We start from the raw sequence: 24,281 nt of genomic DNA, 5'->3' as shown, positions 1-24,281 counted from the left end.
CGGAGAAACACTGTGCCACTAGCAGTTGTTGTACTACATAATGGGTGTTTAAAAATTCAATGAAACTCCAGCTACTTTTTCCTTTGTGAGTTTTGTGGTTTGTTTTGTTTCTCTTTAATCAAAGGCAACGTCCAGAAACATTATGAGAATCTGTTCATGGCATTGTTTTACAGAAGTTCCTAACAGACAGTGACTATTTTATTGTTGGATGTATCCTTTATTTTATTAATGATGAGAAGTTATCAATGGAATGCTAAAAATAAACTTGTAAAGAAATCTAGTCTGAAATCTGAATCTGTTGTTTGAAGCAAGTTCAGTAGTCACGGTAACACCAGTTAAAGATTGACTCTTGCCCATTGTGAAATAGGCATGGCTCTTCTAAAAAGGTCACAATTTTTTCAAATATAGGCACCATGTTTTAAATTTTGCACATACAAAATATGTTCATGTCACTCAAATTACACAATGTGGCAGTGTTATAAGTCTGAACATTATTGTCAATTAATGGCAGAGAAAAGAGCCCAAAGCTCACGTAAGACTAATGACTGGGACAAATCCTGAAAAGAGACAAAAAGTATAAAACAACAGTTTTCCTGTTGTATGTGGTTTTGTGTGTGCATGTGTGAGAGTGCATATAACAAAAAACGTTTAAGAGTAAGTTCAGATAATAGCCCATCCATTTGTTCTCAGCTTCTTATCCAGTTTCATTGCTAAAGGCTTTGATTTTGACTGCACGTTAAAATGCAAATTCAGATCCCATATAAACCATTAGTTAGTGTGTTGACTGGTTTGAACCAATCAAAATTGAGAATTACTGCCGAATGTCTTCCTTTTAATCTACTTGTCAGCCTCTGGGTATGTAGGATACTTGACTGTCTCAATCTTCTCCTTAACTTTATAGGACGGGTATAGGCCTGTTCTTCCTAATTTCCTATTGATGCCTTTTGAATAACCATCCCAGTGGTTTCCAGCTACTCCAATTATATCTCCAGGTTCCATAGGAATTTCATCAGCAGTTCGTGGATGATGAGCATAAATAGCAATCTGGTTGTGGGCATTCTGTCCCCCAAAGTAGTAGATATCATCCAAAGAATGGAAATACGCTGAAGCATCTGGATGCAATGTCTGCATAATTTCATAGGCAACTCGACAAACCTTAGAAATAAAAACAGAAGAGAAGTCATAAATATTGTGTGTGCCTGCAATATACCACAGAAGTCAGCAACCAATGTGTAACAATTAAATTTCACAAGAGGACCAAGTTTTGGAATGTCCAGGTAAAAACAAAACAAAAACCTGCATATTCACTAACAAGAAGCATACAATTTTGCAGCATTTTAATTAGCACTCAGGTGATCAACTTTGGTAAATAAATAGATAATTAGAACAGACTACTTTTCAGTAAAAATTGAAAACATCCATATGAACACTAGCCATCCTGCTTTTTAAAATGAATGATATGTAGCCAATCAAATGTAAAAGCATTATCTTCCTTTTCTGCTACTAAGAAAAACTGTATGTTACATCCTTTTGAAACTTTAGAACTTACATTTTCAAAATTTATTCTGCATTAATGAGGCTTTACATTTACTTTTCTAAAGGAAGCTCCAATTACCACAATCAAGCAGTTCCAGAAGTCCAAGGCTTTAAAACGCTGTTAATATTAGAACAGTGATAGAATTATGACTGTTGGCAACTTGGAAGACAACTAAATTAAATTGAACTCCAGCAAGACAATAATGATGTTGGTGAAGAGAAAGATGCATTTGGAAGTGTCATTGTATCACATTTTACGAAGGGAATTTTCTTCAGACTGAAAACAGGTCCCCACATCAGAATTGTGTTGTATCTCTCAGAGCTGCCAGAAACACAAAAGGCTGCCACTAGATTAAATAAAGCTCCTTTCAACAATTGGCTAGAAAGCTCTCCTCTGTCAGGTGTCTGATTTAGCCACTGTGACCTTTCTGACTTCTAATCTACATTATTGTATCTTTCTCTGATTTTGCGTAAGCTTGATCAAGCTTGATTAACAATACAGCAGGCTTCTTCAATATGAAGAAGCATTTGAGCTTTTTCATAATTTTCAGTCTATGTAAATATAGTGAAGCTTGATTTTACTTTTCTTTTCTACTTCTCAAGATACGGGAGAATAGAACTTTGATCAGTCAAACTAGACATATTTGTACTTTCCTAGCTTCTTTGAGAGAGGCATTTGCTTTAAAAATGTAATAGATTTCCTTTTATCCCTCTCCATCTGATCTTTGTAATAACTTTTCAGAAGTAGCTTCAGAAGATCAGGCTGAAGTTAATTATTTCGAAGTACTTATTATACCCCGTAATATAGAAAACAAATATGAATACCCATACATTGGTAAGAAGTTATTTATTTTATAGCTTCTGTGACTGTTTTTGATGTTTTGTTCTTTGCATGTCTGTGCACCCCAGGAGGAGGATACACACACACTCTGTAAAAGATTTTAAATCTTTTCAGCAGAAATGCTTTTTAGTGAGTGTAAGTATCCTGCATACCTGACATAAAACATACAACATCTCCCCTCAGCAATTGTTTCCTTTGTAGCGCCAAACCTGGGTAACTAAACTATAAGCTGCTGAAGGCAGTAGGCAAAGAATCCACATGCAGAATTATAGTTAAAGCCAGCCTCCCATTTTTTATTCATAGATTCACTTGTTTTGCAGCCTGTATACTTACATGTACAATGCAAAATACAAAGACTAGTAAGTCCTGGAAGAAATGAGATTATGAAGAAAAATATCTCAGGCAGAGGGAGCTACAATTTCATCTAAATAAATACTGAAGACACAAAAAAGCTCTTTGTTTAATGTGCAATCTTAATTCTATTACTGTGTTCTGATTTCTATAACTACCATGTGGCTTTTCTATACATCTCAATTAATGTGATGTTGCTGAAATATAGTGCCAAGGTAGGTTGTTTCCCTTGACTCCACATCACTTGATAGGCCTTATTTCTTTAACGGCAGTATTTTTATGAAATATCTGTTCTTCAGCTTATATCAGGATTCATTCAGTTTTGGCAGCATAAATAAGAATTAATATAGGGATCTTCCTAAAGCGCCTGATTCTATTCATATATACTGTAATTTTCTCTTACTACCTCTGTAATGAAGTTTTGACTCTTCTGGCAAGGAAAAGAAAATGGAAAAAAGTCAGCATACAATTGATAAACGCAAAAGTCCAAAATCACACTGGAAATAAATTAGACTACATTCTTATCCTTACTTTCTCTTCATACAGATTGGACAAAAGATGGTCATTAACAGCCTGATTTTGCTTACCTTCAATGCCAAAGTAATTACCAAACTGTTTATTTCATTGATGAAAGGAACAGGGATAGTAGTTCAAATGTTAGATATCAGAGGATCAAAATTTTAAACCCATAAAAGAGAAATCTTTCTGAACAGTGGGAAAACTTGCAACAGACCTTAGAAAAGCCCAATATGTGAAAACACTGGAGAGATCCACATTGTTGCATGACCAGCAAAACTGATGCTAAATGATTTTTAAGCAGTTTGAATTATTAAAGCACAAGAAATTGCCCAGAATAAATTAAGTAGATGGTTGGACCAAATTCATAGTCCCAGCTATTAACAGGCTAATACAGGATTTCCTAGACTTCAGTAGAATTTTCTGCAGCTCTGGAAAACCAAATATGTCATCCTGCAAACACATCTATTGTCAAACCCAGGGAGATGCAGAATGAGACTGGAGCTCAAAGATACCATGTACCTCAAAAGTACCCTCAAAGGGGTTTGTACCAGACGACCTCCAGAGGTCCCCATCAACCTATATCACCTTAACTATGTCAATGTATTTTAACATAGAATCTTCTTTTGAAATTACTCCAACACTTACAATTCAATTACAATATATTCTGTCCAAGCCATTTGTACCTGTATTTAAGTGTTTCTTCTACGTTTATACCCAGTGTTTTATTTATAGCAAACATTTACCACTTAACACAGCTATCTGAATATAATAATAGCAGAAAATGTTACAGATTTCTTATTAAATTTTTATCCAAGACCACATAATTCTTCCTTCAGAATATGAACTGTCTTGAGACCAATGCATCTGTGGCATTTAAGACATACAGCCCTAGGTCTTGGCTGATGATCACCTCTTTCACTATGATATGCATTCAGTGGACATACTTCAGCTGAATCAAACATTATTATAAAAGTAGATGGCTCCTCACAGGCTTTTCTTAGTGAGGATTTTTACTTTGGATTCATGTCTTGGTCTGAATTAGCCTATATTAATAACCTTCTAAATATGCTATAAAATGTCATTTTCTTCACAGGGTTTGGTGAACAGTGAAAAAACTGTATCCACAAGCATGACTGAGGGATAAGAGGATTTTTCTGGTTTTGCTGTCTTCTTGCCATGGTAATGTTATTAAGAATTCTGGCTGCCAAGGTCAATATATTACTGTGTTGATCATATATTAGTAATAATATTATGCTTGTTACCTATCTAGTTGTCATTACAGTGCAGAAGACAATTTACATTTGAGGTTGTGGAAAACATTTCTTTTTGAAGTGAATTTTAACTTCCAGTTTTGTGTCCACTTCCATGTAATAGTACAATCATCTGTGATCATAATCTATCGCCATCTATTGTTGAATGCTTTCCTAACTAGGAGTGTCACCTAAGAGCATATATGACAACAGTAGGTAAAAAACATTCACTCTGTTTGATTTCAATCATATTTTGCCATACTTGAATTAGGTAGATCAGTGACAGAATACTGCTTTCTGATCTTTTTTAATATTAAAACAGCTTTTTAAAACAGCTTTTCATGATATATGAAATTAATATACAATATGACATAATAAAGAAGAAAATGCCAACGATGACAATTATATGATTCAGTTTTCTAATGGACTCCGACTTGCTTCATCAGACCACTCAAGAAAGGAAGCTTGTAGCATATAATTATCTGCAACAAGAAGTCTCTATGAATTACAGTGGTCAGAATTCACATTTATTGCACTGCTGCTGGATTGCTAGAAATCTAATAGACTGAAGAGAAAATAAATGTCTGCTTTCTTCATTCTTTTCCATTCCCACAATCACTTAAGGCAACAGCAGACGTGTTTGAACTGTAGTAGAGTGCAATGATGTGTAGAAATGGATGGACACAAGTTATATATTAACTTTATGCAAAATTAAGAAGTGTTAAACATGTTTAAAATTATTTTTACTTATTTTAAATGCCTTAACTAAGCTGCATAAAAGTGGATGGATACAAGTCATACATTAACTTTATGCAAAACAAGAAACTTTTAAACATGTTTAATATTATTTCTTGCTTATTTCAAATGTCTTAATTAAGCCAGTAACTTCAATTGGAAAGAAGTAATCAACCAGTGCTTACAGCCCTCTAAGTGTTCACATAGCATACCGAGCCTTTAATGCTTCCCTGAAATTTTCATGAGAGAGCACTGAGAATAAGATAACAGGAGCATGAAGAAAACTAAGATTTAGAACTGGTACATATACTCTATATTGTATTTGTATTGCAGTTTACCTGGGACGAAAATGTACAGACCAGGAAGTCTGCCTGAGACAAAAAGTGAATATCCAGAATAACACCTCTTAGGGAGTTTTCAGTGTATCGGTTATGAAGTCCTGCTGACCAGGATATGGAGTTATCACTGATAAATTCGTAATTTGGATACCTGTGAAAATACAATACACTGTTAACAGCCAAGTCTAATTCTATTTTTTTTAATTATTTTCTTTTTAAGAAGCATCAGCTTTGCTGCAAGATAAGGTTGTTAATTTGTTTTAAGTGAGTCTCTGCTTTACAGGGAATGAATTATAATTTTGCTGAACACTCTAGAATGTTACTGCTGCCTCCAAGCATGCCTTCTCTTTATCCGGAAAAAAAAAAAATTAAATAAAAAGACGCTGTAAGTCTGACAGATCTTAAATGTATAAGTGAAAATATATCAGGAAGTACCTGCCACATTCTGCTAATGCTACTGATTTTAGATGAAATGTATTTAGATCCCTTCGCTTTCTCTACTACTAAACAGAATATGGGATTGTGTCCTTACTAGACTATATTTTGTTTATTATCATACTCTCTATTAGATACTGATTATGACACTGTCCAAGAAAATCAGTCACCTGTAAAAGGGACATATTAAATAAACAAATCTAAACTAACCAAAAAAAAAAAAAACCAACCAAAACGGTCTTTCACCATTATTAAGGCCACGTGGAGAACAAATTTTGCAATTTACTGGTCAAAAGGAAATAAAAAGACATGTAAAATTTCATGTCAATACACCTTTCTTAACATATCATAAACAAAATAGTAATACTTTAAGTCAAAATATTTTTATTTGAAATATAAAACCTTGTTTTATATTATTCTAAAAATAAAATTGACAGTTTTTAACATGTAACAATGACTTCAAAAGAAAAAAAAACCTTTTTAAAAACATTGAAAAAAAAATGGTCTTTTCTCAAAACATTTGTTGCCCTTTACTGGGGAACTGAAATTTGAAATAAATTGCAAAAAGTAGCACGAATTAATTAAATTTTCAGTCAGCTTCCTACCAAAAAATAAGTTTTATATGAAAAATTCCAGGTAGATGTAACAAAGATGATAATTACATTGCTGTTACACAATAATTATATCTCAATCATGAAGTGCAATTCACATGACTAACCTACCAACTACAAAACTTTAACTTTTTAACTTTAACCCTTTTTAATTTAAGGGTTAATTATAAAATAATTTAAATAAAATCTATTTTTCAAATTAAGTAAGACAGTAAGACAGCTGATATTACATTTGTGAGAATTAATCATTCTTATACTGTTTAATAAAGAAAATCAGAATATAAAGCAGAGACCGTAATGCTGGAGCAACAATAAATTAGACCTGTAACTAGTTGCTTCAAAGCCTGACAGTCCTGTGCTGGACATTGCTCAAAATAAGGTTTACACTCACGAGTTCTTGGAAAGTTACTGAAGTTAGCACGCACTTGTATACAACAACGCAGCATGTGCATATACTCTGGACACATGGTAGACATGATTATGACAACCTCTTGTAAGAATATGCCTAATTTATTCAATTTTCATGTTAAAACTATGGGAAACTGTTTTCAAAAGTGAAATGGGCAAATATATTAGGCTTTTCCATCTAACATTCACTAGCCAAGACTATCAAATCAGGAAATTTCTCTCAAGAGCGAATCAAAAAGACGTATGCAAAACTTCTACGTTTGAGGAAGAATTTTAATTTATCTTCATAGTGATTTTAATAGAATTTTATGTTCCCAAGAGAAACACCTGCTCTAACAAAAAATAATATATGTATGGTAAATTTCCCAGAGATAGCATGACAACTTTAAAGGGTGCATCTGATCATGAATGTCAGGGGAAGTTCATGTTACATTAAAAACAAGACAGAACAAAACAAACAAAAAAAAAAGGAAGGAAGAAATGGTGGAAATATTATTCATTTGGAATAACTGATAAGACCTCTTCTGAGAAGTTATAGAAGCATATGGATCAAGAAATAAGTGTTTTCAAGATCATAGAATCATAGAATCATTAAGGTTGGAAAAGACCTCTAAGATCATCGAGTCCAACCGTCAACCCAACACTACCATACCCACTAAACCACGTCCCTAAGCACCTCATCTACACGTCTTTTAAATACTTCTAGGGATGGTGACTCCACCACTTCCCTGGGCAGCCTGTTCCAAGGCCTGACCACTCTTTCAGTAAAGAAATTTTTCCTAATGTCCAACTCTATCACAATAATCATTTTCTTTCTTATCCTCTCATGTCTAACATTTTTTGTCAATATTTAACCAGCTCTCAAAATACAACAGATGACAACACAATATCTGTGATATATTCTATTTCTGTTTCCATTGTATGAATCATATCAGTATTTTTTTAAAAGAAAAAAAAGTACAGACCAAATGGAAATATGTCATACTCTACTGTGAAAACTAGCTGAGGAACAAAGATGGGCATCAGTCTTATTTCAGTGACACAACTCTGAGGGGAGCAACATGAAGAACATTTAACAGAAGATGTCATTTCTAAGGACAGTGAACATAGTAAAGACATTTGCACACCCCTTTGCAAGTTCTTGGCATCAGAAATACTGCTAAAATTAATCGCTTCCTTCAGACTTCAAAAATCAGTATCCACATGCTGAGTAGAGACAAAAGAACCTTTCTTGAAGAATCTGAGTTCTTACTAGCAAAAGATTAGTCTAATAACTTAACAAATGAAGCACACCAAAAAAAGTGTAATACTGGATCTGCTTAAAAAAAAAAGCCACCAAAAAAACCCAATCAGAATTATTTACACATCTTCTTATGCATATATTTACAATTTTCTCCTTCTTCCCTTTATTCTAGAAACAGTCTTTGAGATACTTTTAAATCTGGTCTTCAATTCCATTTTGTAAAGTTGATCCAAATTCACCTAACCAACAATTTCAGAACCCATTTCTTCAAACCAGTGATCAAAGCTTAGCATTTATCTACTCACATGTTTAAGTTTTCAAACAAGCACTTTTATGTTGTCCCATACACACAATGCTATATTCATGCTTGGGAAGAGGTTTCTTTTAAACACTCTAAAATGTGAGTATAATACCAGCCATATTCAGTGTGACCAAAGAATCTTCTAGTCCACCATCCTTTCAACACAGGCTGAAAGCAGAGCATAAAGAAAAATACAGTAAAAGGCCAAGTCTATACTCCTCTCAAGCTTAGCCATATGTGGCCCACTGACTTCCTGCACCAGGTGAGGTTTAATTCTCCTTCCCACTCACTACAGTGCTTTAGATTCTATTTAAAGCTATTCTTATCACAATGACTACAAAGAGTAAAGGAAATGAAACTCCTAAAGCTCTATAGTTAGCTCTTGCTTCCTTCCATTCCCTTTTCCATCTGTATTTATATTATGACTAATGTAATACTTTACAATGTAAGCTTTTGGGGAATTTTTTTTCTTTTTAAGCAGAATTCAGGCACGATCCTATTACTAGGATTCCTGAATGTGTGGTAAATGAATAATAAGAAGATGTCATATTCTTACTGACAGAATCACCTAAATACAGTATTTTGTAGGATCCTTCCTAGCTTTCCAAAGAAATTACCCACATATTCTCTTCTCCGTAACAGGAAAGGACCAGACTGTGAAGATAAAACCAAAGAATGGAAACTGGCATAATACTGTTTTCTTTGTATCGGACTACATGTATGTAGTATATCTCCTCCACATATCTAAAAATAATATCTAATTCTTCTAAAGCTACCTAATAGATTCTTGAAACCTATATACAGGCCAGGAAGGATTTTTTTTTTTTTTTTTTCCTGAAGGAAAGGGGAAAAGAAGAAATCAGAAGAAGGTGGAGAAGAGAGAGTTTAAAATCTTTCCTTTCTGCACCTATCAGCCTCAGATAAGGATACAAACCAAGCACAGTTATGAGACTATTTCAAGTTCCAATTGGTTTCAGAAGCTGATCAACTAGTTGTGTAACTACAGCTTATCGCTATGCTGTGCAGCAGGTGCAAACCAAGGCGAGTCCCAGGCTCCTGTTCTCAATTCGCTAGGACTGGGGAAGTGTCCAGAACAGGCAATGCAAGTTTTCTTCCCTCTGAAAGAGGAGTGTGAGCATGTGTGTAAACAGATGGAGTAAGAAATAACGTATTTGTTCAGGTCTTGCTCTAAAAAGAATTGGAAAATGTATGAGCTGTTGATCAGACTCAAGAACTTCGAAGTACTACTCAATTCTATACACTAGGCATACTATGACTTGGGGGCAGGGAGGGTTGCAACAGCTAAACCAGAGATAGTACACAGGCAGAAAAGACATTAACTTGCTATCGTGGAAGTAAACAAACAGTGAAATCAGATGGAAAAAAAGCTTTCATAAGTGCTGAAAAAAAACCTCACAAGGGAGGCAAATAATGAAAAACCAAAATACAGATGACTTTACCGGTAAACATCCTGAAAGGAAGAATGTGATTTGTTGAATTTTAGTGCTCATACACATGAGAAAGAGACCTAATTAGATTCATATATAAACCAGAAAGGTATTAAATATGGTTTCTTAAAAATTTATATGCGTGTTCAGCTGCATTATATTGAATACTCTACCTTAAAGAGTGAAGATGCTGTCAATAACATTACAGACTAGAAATACATATACTAGAAATTCAAAAGTTTATATTTGAAAACTATTAAATCAGCCAAAGTACAAGCAATTTACACCACCCCTATCACCTATATAAGACAAATACCATGACTTCTGCTTACCAGAAGTTGTCAAGTGCTTTAATCCTATAATCATTACAGCTGTTGAACTCTCAGCCATGCTCCTCTTTAACCATGTTGCTCTATATCATCCTAATTCTGAAAACATATCACTTCTTTCTTTTTTTTTTTTGGAAAACAAAACAAACAAAAACACTCTACAAACTGATAGTACTGACTCCACTGTCTTTACTACCGTACTTGCAGTTGGCAGACATCTGACTGCAAGGGAAGTTTCTGAAACAAGTCAAACATTTCTGTTTTCATGACTATGAATAGTTTGAAATACTTCTCTTAATAGAAACAACATGCCTATCCATGTGAATGTTGGCTAAATTTTCATTATTTAAATGCCAATGTTGTTTGACAGCAACTCTCATGTAAAGACAGGTATAATATCTAGTATTTACTAATATTACTGCACCCGATAATGGATGCAACAAAAGTTACTGCAGTACAACGTGACAGCTGTTTCTATCAAAGCTTGGTAGTTCAATTGACTAGAACTTTTTTGTCAGAAGTGTAAACTAATTTGTAGTTTTCTTCACAAGAAGAGGAAGAAAAGGTTCTTTATCCCCAAAACCTGACCTTAACCTGCCTTCAGATGCCCTTAAATGCTAAAACACCAAATTGCATCGTGCCTTCTATGAAATCACAGGAAGTTTCAAATGCCTTCTACTCAATTGCAAGCAATGGTAGGGTGCAAGCAACTTAGGAAATTATGTTTCAGTGTAAACTATGACCTGAAAACTCAACAGCAACAGATAAAAAATTCTTCACTACTTACAGATTCTATGGCTTTTAATAAGAAAACGTACAGAATGAATGCTGTTTTTACATAGGTAGTGCATCTCATTATTATTCACAAAGCTAAAGTATACAGTGCTAAGGATTGAAAGTTGAAAACAAATAAAGAAAAACTGCATAACTAAGATTGTTACAGCAATATTGAATTCTGTTATGTTACAAACAGTAATTAAAGTTATTTAGGACAATGAAATGAATTAAATATTATAACCTCAATTTTATATTACCTGTCTTTTCATTGTTCAGATTTGCACTTTAAATGTTATGTTATCATAATTGTTTCTGCTACTGTTCTTGGCTCTACATATACAAAAAAGGAAGGATTAGATTGCCATCATCTGGAGTTGTGTATGTTCGTTTAGTTTTTTCAAAACTCCATAATTTTAAACAGCAGCCCTTTATAGATATGAAAGAAAAATAGAAATAGCACAATTGAAATACACAGGTTTGCAACGCTGTAGAAAATTCCTCTACTACAAAATAACATTTTCTTCTTACCTTGTATATGCCAAAGAAAATTTGTAATCCAGTATGTTATCTTACATATTTTTTCCAAGCATGTCTACCAAGAATAAAACAGTTCAAAAATTTGCCATTTTTGAGTCACCTCAATTTTAAAAAGTCTTAATTTCCTTGCTTAAATGGAAAAATATGTATTCTTCTGCTCAAGGGAGATAAAATTTCAGAAACAGAAATAGGTGCTATTCAGTAGACAAATAAATAAATAGTACTCAAAAGGAAAAGATGCTAATGCATCTGAAATACTTATCCAAGTTTCCATAGTCATGGCAATAAGCATTTGTGAAATTGTTTATATGCCATAAACACCATAACGCAAGAAAGATACAGTTAAATATGGAACATTATTCTTCCATATACGTCTGCTTTCTTTTACTAAACAGAAGGTTTTGCCATCTCAGTGACACCTTACAAAACATGCAACTTAACTTAACAGTGAGTTTTTACAGGAAAATACAGGCCATATTAAGAGTAAATGGATGCATACTGTGCATTTCCAGGTTTGAACACAGTTACATTTTCTATGACAGGCTGGGATAGCCTATAGCTAGGGTACGTTGTTACACCCATGTTCTGGAAAGCTAAAAGAGGACAAAGAGCAAAAAAGGGACAGAGACAATGTTACAGATCGAGAATCCCACATATATTTAAGGACAAACTTTAAGATTATTCAACATGTAGGGTGAAAGTCTTCTAAGTTGTCAATACAGAAATCTTTCTGAAAGAGTCATCAGAAGCTTTTCAACCAACTTATAAAAATTTCTCTGGCAACTATTCACAGAGAAGTATTCTCTGGACAGGTGAAACTTCTTAATACATTAACTAGTTTTTCAAATATTTCTGAATAGTTTCTTTTTAATATGTATGTTCTAAGTTTGATGTATTTATTATTTATGTTTTTACTTCCCTTTTACGGCATTGGTTTGTTTTTGAATAGTCACAGGTATCTTGCTCAACTCTTCTAGATTTTTAACATTAAGCTTTGAAAAGCATACTTGGGAAAAAAAAACCATCCAAAAAAGAGAATGTCTGAGAGAAAAATCAAAATCACTGGAAGCTGAAATGCAATCTTAACTGTATAAATGGTAACAAAAAAAATTATACTAAGATTTGTGTGCACAAGTCAGAAATTGTAAAGCTAACGAGAAGGAACAAACTGTAATATAAACGTAATTCATCTTACTTGGATTTTGCCTCTTGCAACAACGAAGGGTCATCTGTAGCCAAATACACTCTTTTTTTATCAACATGCATTCTGCGAGCAAGAAGTTCAAATCGCTCTTCAACATGTACCATATATTCTTCAATAGGATGAAATGCTGCCTCTGTTCCTACTTTGTCTGTCCTTCGAACGTGAACACTGGAAAAAGGCAGAAACTAGGAATTCAATTTATAAATACAATACGTGCTTTAGCGACTGAAATTTTAACTTTAAATTTCATGCCTGTGCTTTTAGAATGCATATTAAATTGAATCCCTACATAAAACAAGGAAGGATTAAAACTCATTGATGTCCATCAAGACACACTGACAAGTGAAGTTAGCTGTCAGTCTGTTCTTGAAAGCAATATAATAATCTTGCAAGAAAGGCAAAGGGTAACTTTGAAAGAAAAGAATGAAGGAGATTTAATTGTAGCATATAAGGTATTCCTTTTGTGCAGAAGGTTAAGTTATCCGGTGTAGTTAGATAATGCTTGATCAATACAGTTCAAAAGCAAAATAGGAATATTTGCATCACGGACATACTGGGACACCAACTACAGTGCAGGGTTTGAATGAAGGTAGTTAAAAATGCATCTTCCCCATCTGCTTGAAACCTAACAAGTCTTCAGATCCACTAGTGGTGAAGTGGCCTACCAACTCAATGGGCAAAAGCCAACGAACATTTGGACAGAACTATTGTGTACTCCTACAAAAAGAAAGATTAAGGATTGGAGGAAAATTCTGGCAAGGGAAGCAATATTTGCAGCCTTTAGTATAGCAGCAGCAAAATTTTCCATGTTACATGACAGTAAAACTTTTCTTCCTCAAGCTGCTCTTTATTGCCCATATAGGTGCTTCCCTTCCTTCTCCCCATATCTCCCCATACAGACCTTTCCAATTCATAGTTACTGCTAAGAAACAACAATTAAAGGGAAAGGCACATACCATGTTCAGGTGCAGCCAACAATAAAATTAGTTGTGGACTGTGGCATGTAAAATGTAGGCTTAGCCTTTTTTCCTCAAATGTAAAGGCTATAGGCACTTGAAAAGAAGACCCAGACAGAAAAGTGTCTGGAATACAAGCTGTAAGGCAATTACATGAATGAAATTCTGTATTACATTTCTAGATATGGAAGGACACATAAAAAAACCTTCTATTGAGCCACCTTTTATATATCTGTCCAACTATAGGTAGGCAAATATGCTGAAGAAGCACTTGTAATCAACTTGTATTATGCACAGTTAAAAAATAATACCTTCATCCAGACAGCACCCTCTCTCCCCACAAAATGCTTGAGGCTCTTGGACAACCATCATAAAACAATTTGTCCTGAACAGGAATCACTATATATACATATTAAAGCACAGACAGTTAAAAAGAAAACTAAATACCCACCCGATCACTGGATGTTTGAAACCAAGTTTCCTTGTGGCTTCCTCTATTTCTTTTTCTAACCAAGGCTGTGGACGAATCAAGTATTTCACAAACTGCGAGACCCACCACACTGCAGGATCCCCATGTACACGAATTAGCCTATCAGCCAGGTCTTCGGGGATAGCCAACGGTAAATAAGGTGGCCGTGGGTGTAAGCTGTCAACAATGGGAAGTTCCACCACCTGAACATCCTTATCATTAGCCTCACCTGTTTTAAAATACATTACTAGGATGAGTCAAGTAGTTTACTTTATTAATAAGGTTTACCATTGGCAAGTAACATCCCAAACATATCAGCTAAACTGTATCTTTAACCTCAAAAAGACTACCTAACCCTTGCTCTACTTTTTCAAAATAGCATTAAAAAAAATTAATAAAAATAATAGTTTTAGATTAGATTTATGTACAAACTATCTAACAATCCACTCCAGTAGAATAAAGTTGAAGATCCCTGAATTCTTAGCAGTTCGTAGTTAATAAAATATAAAAAGCATTCCTGTTCATATATGCATACCTTTTTATATACAACTACACCGTTACTGTGTGCTAAGGCTTACTTGGACAGACTTGTTATCTAAAATGCTTAAAATTCAGTTACTTGTTTAAAAAATAAACAAATATTTTCAGGCATAGGAAATTGTTAAAAAAATAACTATACAGCCCTGCTGCTCTTTTGAATACATTTTATTGCAGTAAATCTCGGCATTTCAGACACCATTAGAACCACTGAATTAGCTACTCTATTGACAGAAGGGGAGAAAGGACAGAAAGACAGACAATTCCTGTCTTGAAGAACTTAAACTATGAAGATAAGTAGCAAATTAAACAGATCAAGGAAAACAGCCAAGCACTATACAAACATGTGATTTACGTACAGGTAAAAATTTGTTATCTTTTAAATACTAACTAAAGGGGAATGTACAGATGTTTTAGATGGGACTTTCATTCAATGCTCAATAGCCACTAAACATTTTTTAAGAGTTTTTACAAATTACACTAATATAAGTGTCTACATAACTGATAATTCAAAGCTATTTTCATATACTGAAATAAATTATAATACATGACAACGTAATACAAAGCATTACATTTTTGAAACATTGAACATTTCAGGTAAGATTTCTAGTGTGCTCATTTCCTCCAAAAGAGTATTTTCATTGTCTGCAGTGTTTACTGGCAAAGATGGGTAGTTCTCTATTTAGTGCTCATCAGCCAGGAAAGAAAACTGTTTTAAATATAAGCAAATCAAAATCATATAATTGTTGATGACCAAGTAAACCTAATGGCTGAAAAAATCAATTCAGTGCAAGGATAACGAGTCTTATTTTAAGAAGTTAAAAATCGCTAAGGTTAGAACACTTTTGCACGCACTAAAAATCATTTCAGTGTATCTATGACAAAGTCCTAGAAATGTGACAATTGTATGGTTAAGTCATAGATTGCCAGAATGCTACATTAACACCAGTGAACCTACCGAAACTAGTCAAAGTTCAGCAGTAACTTTCTGAGATACGGTTATTTAAATAAGGAATGTTCGTTATGATCAGGTATATTTTCAATTAATTTTTAATAGATTTGGAAAATCTGTCTTCACAGATGTATCTATATGTTAATATTTCATCACTGCACTGTATAAAACCACTATATATATATAAAGACATCTTTTAGAAGAATTTCCCATAGAGTATGTACTGCAGGTATGGATGATACTTTTTAATTCAAGAAGCCAATTCATATTTTTAGCATCTATTATATCACACTTGCAGGAAAAGATTTCATAAAAGTTCATAAATTTAGTAAAAATACTGAGCATTTAAGTTTTCTTATGATAAGATGGATAATATTTTATCAGTATGTCTTCAGAAAGCTGCAATAAAGAAAAGCAGCCTGAAGCCAGGGAAGTGCTAAATCTGGTGCAGATGTGAAGTATTAGACAAGAAACGTTTAGCTTGGGAATGGTATGAAAGAATGCTTGAGGTTCCATCCTTTTTACCCTTTCCCCCTCAATTGAGAGTGGGGGAAGGAACAGGGTGGCAGAAGCAGCAATAGCAATCTTAGCCAAGAGAAGAAAGAGAAGACTCCAACCTTAAGTTAGAGAATGAAATTTGCTGCAATTCTTTTGAGAAAAAGCAGAGATGCTATGGTGCATACAAAAAGGTGAATTTTTATAAATATGGTATCATTGACAAGTTTTTAAACTTCATTCTATCATTGAAAAAATATGTTGTTGCATAAAGACAGCCATTTGGAAAGTTTTGCTATTGATAAAGCTGATTGAGCGATCTGTCACACTATTTGGCATTCTGACCCTGAAAAGCACCCAATACATTGTTCCATACTATTCAAAGGATAAGAGTGTGCTTCTAAAAATTTCCACGGGCTGCCTTAAGGTTTTGAAGAAAACGAGACTGGCCAGCAATAACAAGGATAGCTCTCAGCATATAGCAAATTAGATTAAAATATACCAAAATCACAAGAATACCAAAGACATCTGTGGAAAAAAAAAAAAAACAGATTTCAGCTTTCAACTGTATGTGATATGTTGTTTGAATAGTAATGAAGTTGCAAAAGACTTGCTGTGAATCAAAATCAGAAAGAAACAAAATGTATTTTATTAAGGCAAAACAAACAATTTGGTTGTGCAAAATTAACTACTAGGTTAAGTGTTAATGAGTGCACTTTGAGATACAGAAAACTACTTTTTGAGAAGGAACTGAAAATATCATATGTTTATTTCACAGAGAAGATTAAGAGTTCTTTACTTTGTAAAACTACGCAATATGAGACCCAACAAGGGAACTATCACTGAAAGTATGGGTAACAAATGTAAAGTCATAAAATGAAACATTCACAAATACAAATCAAAGAATGTGTTGTTATTATAATCAGAAATTTTGAAATGGTTACAGAAGCTCCTCATGCTTCAGGACTTTTGCCAGTTACTAAGTGTTGACAACATAATTCTGACACACACAGTGTTTTGTTGAGACAATGCATGTAATTGTTTAAAAACAAAATTTAAAAAATCGAACGATCAATGTGATCATCATTATATTCAACAATGCTGTACTTTGTTAACGGTTTACATAAAATTAGAAGTGGGCAAGTCCACTTAATCCAAACACACAAACTTCTGATAAAGCACGGCCATTTAACATCACTGATTAGGACATCTGTGTAATCAAACACGCAGATGTGTGAACAATTCTAGGAAACTTTTTGACAACTTTCTAGTTTTTATTACCTTTATTATCATTCTGAACAATGAAGAAAAAACTTCCTATTTGTCTTCACTCACTTTAAAAAGTATGAGATAGCAGATGCAGTAAAAGGAAAACTTACAGCAACTATTTGCTTTTGTCCTGGATGAAAACAGTGAAGAGTAACTCTTTAGTAACCTGAAGGAGTAAACAACTCCCTGCAACAGCCATGTAGGCAAGTGACAGCTTTCTTATCCTACTAATCACTTTTTTTTTTTTCAGTGTTCGCTGAAAGATTCCTAATAGGCAATGATCTTGTCCTATTTTCAACAGGCATAGTTTAAAAAACTTTCATGGAAATTTTGGATAGCAGGATATTGTTTTAGTTTACTCAGAAATAAGCTGCAATCAAAATCATTGATACAGTAGATAACCAAAACTCAGTCAGATTGATAGGCAAGCATACACATTACAAAAACATTAAGTCAAGTTCTTGATAGATATGAACTGTAGCTGTTCAACTGAAGATAGTGAAGTTGGGTTAAAAATAAGAATGATCTTTTCATTCACACATTTCTTCAGTTTTTAGCTATGTATTCTCTAAATTTTAAAATACCACAGTTCTTCCATTTCCCAGCTGTATTTTGTTAAATAATAGATAAGCCATAAAAGGTAATAATCCCTACTAATGCTTATATGTTTTTCTCATGTTGATAGTCCAAATCACAGTATCATCATGTCAATCAAGTCCAATTCCCTGCTCAGTGCAGGTCCAGCTTTGACATTTGATCACAGAAGCTTAGAATTACTTAGGTTGGAAGATGCCTCTAGAGTTGTTATAGGTCATTTACATTTCAGCAACGCTTCAAGCTACTTCTTCCAATGTGATTTTATTTTGCTATTACAGTTGCCATAATTTGCCTCTATAATTCTATTTATAGCTTGTTTAAGTTTCATACGATTCCAGGTGCTATTTTTCAGTTTGGATTAACCTAAATAATTGTCCTCCAAAGTTCTGCAACTTAATCCATTTTTCCTTCACTGAGTGATCAAAAGATCAAGTGTTTTTCTAATAGTCATAAAGTACTGCAATAGTGGTAACACTCACTCTTATCATAACAACATACTCCGGAGGAAAATCACAGACTTGTGAAGAAATTTATTTTTATTTAGATGACCCATGCCAGTTGCACCAGCTAGTTCTTATTTATCACCATTTTTTGGATATGTTCATCACTAATAGATCGGTAATACAGTTTCAATTTCCGGGAGTCCCACTGATTATTTTTTAAATACTGAAATGAGCTCTGTGTGTTACAAAAAACATAACTTTGTTTCCCTGCAGTATCCCAATGTGCCTTAATTGCTTACTTTATAGCTCACAGGACTTACATAATTTTTCATGATTTAGCACAATCTTACTGCCTGTCTACTTTTCAGATGTAACCTTTGCCCTCCTAATTTAAAGCCCCTTTAGAGACTTTTACTATTTGTATCTTCTATATCAACTTCTTTGAAGCGTGAAAAATGTTGGTTTGGCTGAAAAAGACCTTTGAAATTTTGTCATTTTACATTATCTTACTTCCTGCCATCTGAACATTGGCTCACACCTGCATTTGGATCAGCATTTTTGTTGGGTGTTCATTACTTTGCATGGCAAAATGTCGACCTCGTTTCAAGTAACAATCAATACTATAAGTTAATGTTAACTGAAAATCTGTTTGAGTGCTTTATTCATTCTCCTATTATTTCAAAATTAGTCATCTAATTTCAAAGTATTCTTTCAAGAAGTTGTCCTTAAAAGTATGCCAAGGAGCACTGTGCTAAGGACATTCCTGTTGTGTAAATTTAATTTCAGTTTGGGTTGCTAGAAATACAACTGAATAAACTCAAATAACAATGGAATAGCTTCACCGCTTTTCAGTTTTTATAATATACTTATTTAAGCTGATATCAACTTGCATAGACTAAACACAGCTCTACTTAACTAAGCTCTACAAACTGAAAGACTTACTGCCAATTTGAAACCTCGCCCCAAGTGAGTGAACAATTCTAAATTCAATCACACAAGGTATGTCAGAGTGCTAGGAATGCTGTTAGATTAGCATACGATATGGTGAGAGGGACTGTGCTGAATTCTCACAAGGTTCTTCATTGTCTTGCTGGCTACTGTTACGTATTGCAAAGACATCAGGTTCATGGTTCATCAACTCCAATGATATTTTAATGCTTTTCTTTGCAAAGCAGACAAAATAAAGAATGGAAACTATGAAAAGTTCTGGTGTGTTATGCTATTTATGAGTTGTCAACTAGTTCAGAAGAAAGAAACAACTATTGTTTGGTCATTTCCAAACATTATTAGTCACCTAGTAAGGACTTTATGCCATAGTTGAATTATAAAATTTAATTAAAATGAGATAAAGTAGTCAGTGTGAAATATAACTTGTATATTTAAGTGTTTTTTCTCTAAGATTTTGCTATGTATATTTTTAATACAGAATTTTTGAACTTGGTTTCTGATTACTTTCTCACAGTGTTCCACTTACTAATTTTTTTAATCATCCTTTATCTAATCAAACCTTTTAAGGCAGGCAGGTATTGAATAAATTTGGTGCAATTCAGTTTTAAATAAACTGAAAAGACAGTTGTGTTGTTTTTTTTTTTGTCAGGTTTTACACGCCATATGGGTAGTGTTGTCCCATTTGTCATCCCAAGAGGCTGATTCTTGATAGCTTCAGGAGGGAATAAACCAAATGTTTTCAAACACGCCAACATGTCTTCTATTACTTTTCTCAACCCAGTACTCCCAAGGCTTTTATTCCTGCATCCTTTCCTCTCCTCTCTTGCACAACTCTTGCAACTACTCTCATGTACTCCCATGTCTCTTACCACCCTCTGTACTGTTTGCTTGTTGGAAAGTGACATCTGTGATGAGTCAGTCACTGCTTCTCACTTGCTGGTCGGTCTGAATATTGACTTCAGCGGCTGTATACACATACCCAGGCTACCTATTCTGAGGACTTTTGAGAGACCTTAACAAGACCTATTTCTTTCAGTCAAATTTGGCCAAAATTCATCCAATACTCAGAACTTGTACAAAGTTAAGATAAAAAAAGGAGCAGATGGAAAGGTACAGCATGATGACAAAACATTTGCTTTCATAGGAAACTTGGCTAAAATAATTCTCTGCCAAAGGTACTACTTTATCAGCTCCCCTCAAAAAAAGAAAACTTTGATGGCAGTCTTATTTCTGCTGCAGCAAAAACCCTAACTTCCAGAGCTCCTGAATTACTAACATGTCTTTGTAATACAAGTTCCACTGACTCTCAATAGTATTTGTTTTCCCATGTCATTCTGGTTCTTTGAAAATCCTACCCACAATCAAAACCACAATATAAAGACAAACAGTGCTCTTACTGTAATGAGATTTCAATGAATGTTCTTCCTCTTGGACCTAATGAAAGCATGAACTGAGTGTATCAATTTCTGCATTTAAAATAGCTATGTCTCTAACAAAACTAAACCAGTAGCATCTCCTGATGCCTTTGGGGGCCTCCATTCCCTTTTTAGTAAGCTCAGGTGAGCTGCATTATAAAGACCTGTATTTCTGTTTCACTCTGTTGAAAACTTCTCATCACCTATTAAAAGTTTTTTATGGCCATTACCACACAGAGAACATTAAAAAGTAAAGATTCTTCCCTTCCTCAATTGTTTAGATACCCAGCATGCCAGCTGGAAAGTTTACAAATGAAGTTTATGATTGCACAAATTGACCTCATATAACAGTCAGTGAAGGCATTTTCAGCAGACTGTCAAACTAAGTAGAAATCAAGCAGCTTACTAGTAATTTATTTTTCCTTTTATCTTCATATATTCAAACTGCTTTTGAACAATGCCCCATTTCATCTAGACAGCCTATATGAAAGGGGGACCTGTCTAAGAAGAGCTCCAGCTCCCTGGCTACCAGAAAATATCACAAAATGTATTTGCAAAGGCCAATACTTTTATAAATGCAAAGGGGTTTTGCCATGTTATCCAGGTTTAGTCATTCATGCAAACAATAGTCAGAGTTGATGATTTAAAAGTAAGATCTTACAAAAGGATAGCTGAAATAACTTGGGAAAACATATAGAAAAGATCAGTACAGCAATATTGAAGAAAAAATAATTTTGGATTTGTTTTGAAACAATTCCACTGAAGCTTATTCTCTATTTCAGTCTAATGTTAATTACTATATACCTGAAAATACTTCCAAATACTTGCTTTGCATATTAGGTTGTCTTTTCTGGAATAGAAGAGAAACAATTTACTTTTACAATAATCCTTTAAGAGCTGCAGGGACTTATCTGCAGGGACTGATCTCTGGCATGCGTATGCTAATGGGACATACGTATGAGCCTGTAACAAGCATGTATAAACATGCAAAAACCAAGACAACCTCAAGACGATATTTTAGGAGACTTAAAAGTTTTCAACAGGTCATGAGAATGGAGCTTAACATTCGGAGCTGGCTGTCCAGGCACCTAGTGGAGAAGGGCTCCCGGTTTACATAAGACATTTACTGTCTTTTTGAGTTTTTTAACTTGAGATCCCAATCTTGTCTTGTCCTAATTTGAACACTTGGAAGACTCTTCTTTCAATGAATTAGTAAAAATACCTTCATATGCAAGTCCAGATGGAACACAACCCTCAAGATGCACGTAGACAAAAAGACATTTTAGTTAGCCATAAATAAAACAGCAGAGAATAAAACTGCTATGCTGTTGGAAATTAGTATCAGTGAGGCTCACTTCACCTTAACAGTGCATCTGAAAGAAACTGAGAGAAACAGAATTCTACTTCATATGGTCTACTAACATAGAAGAGGGAAAAACAACAGTGTAACTCTGCAATAATGGAAAAGCACATTTTTCTGGTCTTCAGTCATAGCATGTATGCCCATTTTCAAGTGGTCTATCATCTGAAGACAGAATTTTGTGTTTTCTAAAGAAAATAAGGGGAAAATGTAGTGGAAGAATTAATAAAAACAATATAACTTGCATATAAATATAAAAGTTTTCTCCGTAACTATTACAGTAATAAAGTATTATTAATTTGCACACTATTAGAAACTTAAAACCAGTACTGTGTCTTATAGGAGTCAAGGGCACTTGCAAACAAAACACCTATGTTTTTGAGATTTGTCCCAGGATTTATGTAATAGCAGATAAAGGGAAATAGGTTCTAATGATTTCTCTACAAAACTTGTTAGATGGCATTCATGGACATATAATGCCAAAAATATGAAATTATAGTAATTATTTTTCCTGGAATATTAAATAATTATTGTTTCATATGAAATGTTAACAAAATAAACGTGTGTCTTGCAATGTAGGTAGAAGACCAATGTAATAAAATGCAGGTTTTCAAATTTCTTATCTGTTCACAACACTAGGAAGAACTCAGTGGACTGAGAGCCTAAAGATTGAGAAACAGAAATATAAAATGCAAGAAATTATTTCTGCTTTAAAAGTCTTGGTATAGCTTTCAGTTATTTCACATGGTGGAAAAACAGTATTCAGTACCATTTGCCTACTTAGTTAATTCTTCATGTCTAACAAAATATATAGCAATAAAAGCATCTTTTCAGTATCACATTCTGTATCTATACAAGAAATAGATCTTGAGTAATTAGCTGATATTTTTAGGTTGTTGTTTATTCAGTACTCAAATGCAAAAAGACAAGAACCCTTTAGGATTTGGCAAAGTTATACCGAAATGAATAAAACGTCCAGCCTTAAACTACAGCCTCTCTATACAGAATTAATAGTATCTCCATTCATAGAAAAGATGACCCTGTATTAAATGATACATTCCCAAGTACCAGAGTGATAACCTCTGGCATGCCTTTCACCTGGAAATGGTGGTAACCATTTTCAAGACATAGAAAGGGTTTGGATGAAATGTTTTCATGACTTGAATTCAACCCCACAGCTGCCACCTCGGACTACCTTGTTTACAGATTACTTAAAATTAGTATTACTTAACCATAACATTGCTGACATTGTAATGACTAGCGTAATGCATTAGAAAGTAATTTGAAACTTGAATGCAGGTAATAATTTCCCCAAAATCTGAGAATGCTTCAGTTTGGATTGAAATTTATGCAGCCAAACAAAGAATTCTGATTAACATTTGAAACTTTGTAAAGATTGTCTGAGACTCAACATATTTCTGAGGTAATTTTACTCTCAATTTGCCTAATGCTGTCTCTTGATATTCAAAAAACAATGGTTTTTTTTCATTTGAACACAAAACACACTTGTATTCTTCCCTAGTGTACACACTACAGTACAACTTTTCAAGTATAGAATGGTTACCTTAAGTCCAATAAACTCTACTAATTAGGCCAATTTGTAGCTTTTTGCTTATGAACAATTGTTAGAAGAGTGACAGTTAAGCAAAAATCTTTTACAGTTTGTAATGGAAACTTGGCATTTCTTTACCAATCATCCGTGATTTAATGCTTGCGAGAAAAGTCTGCAATTAATCACTAGTTTTGCTATATTGGGGCAACACCAATTTTTTAGGAAAATGGGAAAGCCATGCTTCAAAAGATAGTATTTCATATGAACAGCATAAGATATGTGATCAAATATGTGATCAGTTATTGGTACCACTGCAGAGAATAGAGCCAAAAGTCCTTTCCGCACCCCCCCCCCCACAACTTCATGCGCTCCTTAGATTTCCAGGTCTACAAAATAACAGCAGTGCTTCAACTTCCCCTAATCAA

General features: G+C 34.0%; 1 protein-coding gene across 2 annotated transcripts in view; it reads right to left on the bottom strand.

The window, feature by feature from the left end:
- Positions 1–201: 201 nt before the first annotated feature.
- Positions 202–24,281, bottom strand: part of FUT8 (fucosyltransferase 8 (alpha (1,6) fucosyltransferase)) — a 66,775-nt gene continuing 42,695 nt past the window's right edge. For both annotated transcript variants that reach the window (XM_009576656.1, XM_009576657.1), the window contains exons 6-9: positions 14,271–14,517; positions 12,855–13,031; positions 5,571–5,721; positions 202–1,155 (exon numbers count right to left, since the gene is read on the bottom strand). In XM_009576656.1, coding sequence (XP_009574951.1) covers positions 838–1,155; positions 5,571–5,721; positions 12,855–13,031; positions 14,271–14,517 — 893 coding nt within the window. In that variant the 3' untranslated portion in view covers positions 202–837. The remainder of the gene's footprint in view (positions 1,156–5,570; positions 5,722–12,854; positions 13,032–14,270; positions 14,518–24,281) is intronic.

Source organism: Fulmarus glacialis, unplaced genomic scaffold, assembly GCF_000690835.1.
Source record: "Fulmarus glacialis isolate BGI_N327 unplaced genomic scaffold, ASM69083v1 scaffold16224, whole genome shotgun sequence".
NCBI classification, from domain to species: domain Eukaryota; kingdom Metazoa; phylum Chordata; class Aves; order Procellariiformes; family Procellariidae; genus Fulmarus; species Fulmarus glacialis.
Note: the sequence above shows the minus strand (reverse complement) of the source record. Positions and strands in the feature narration are given on the sequence as shown.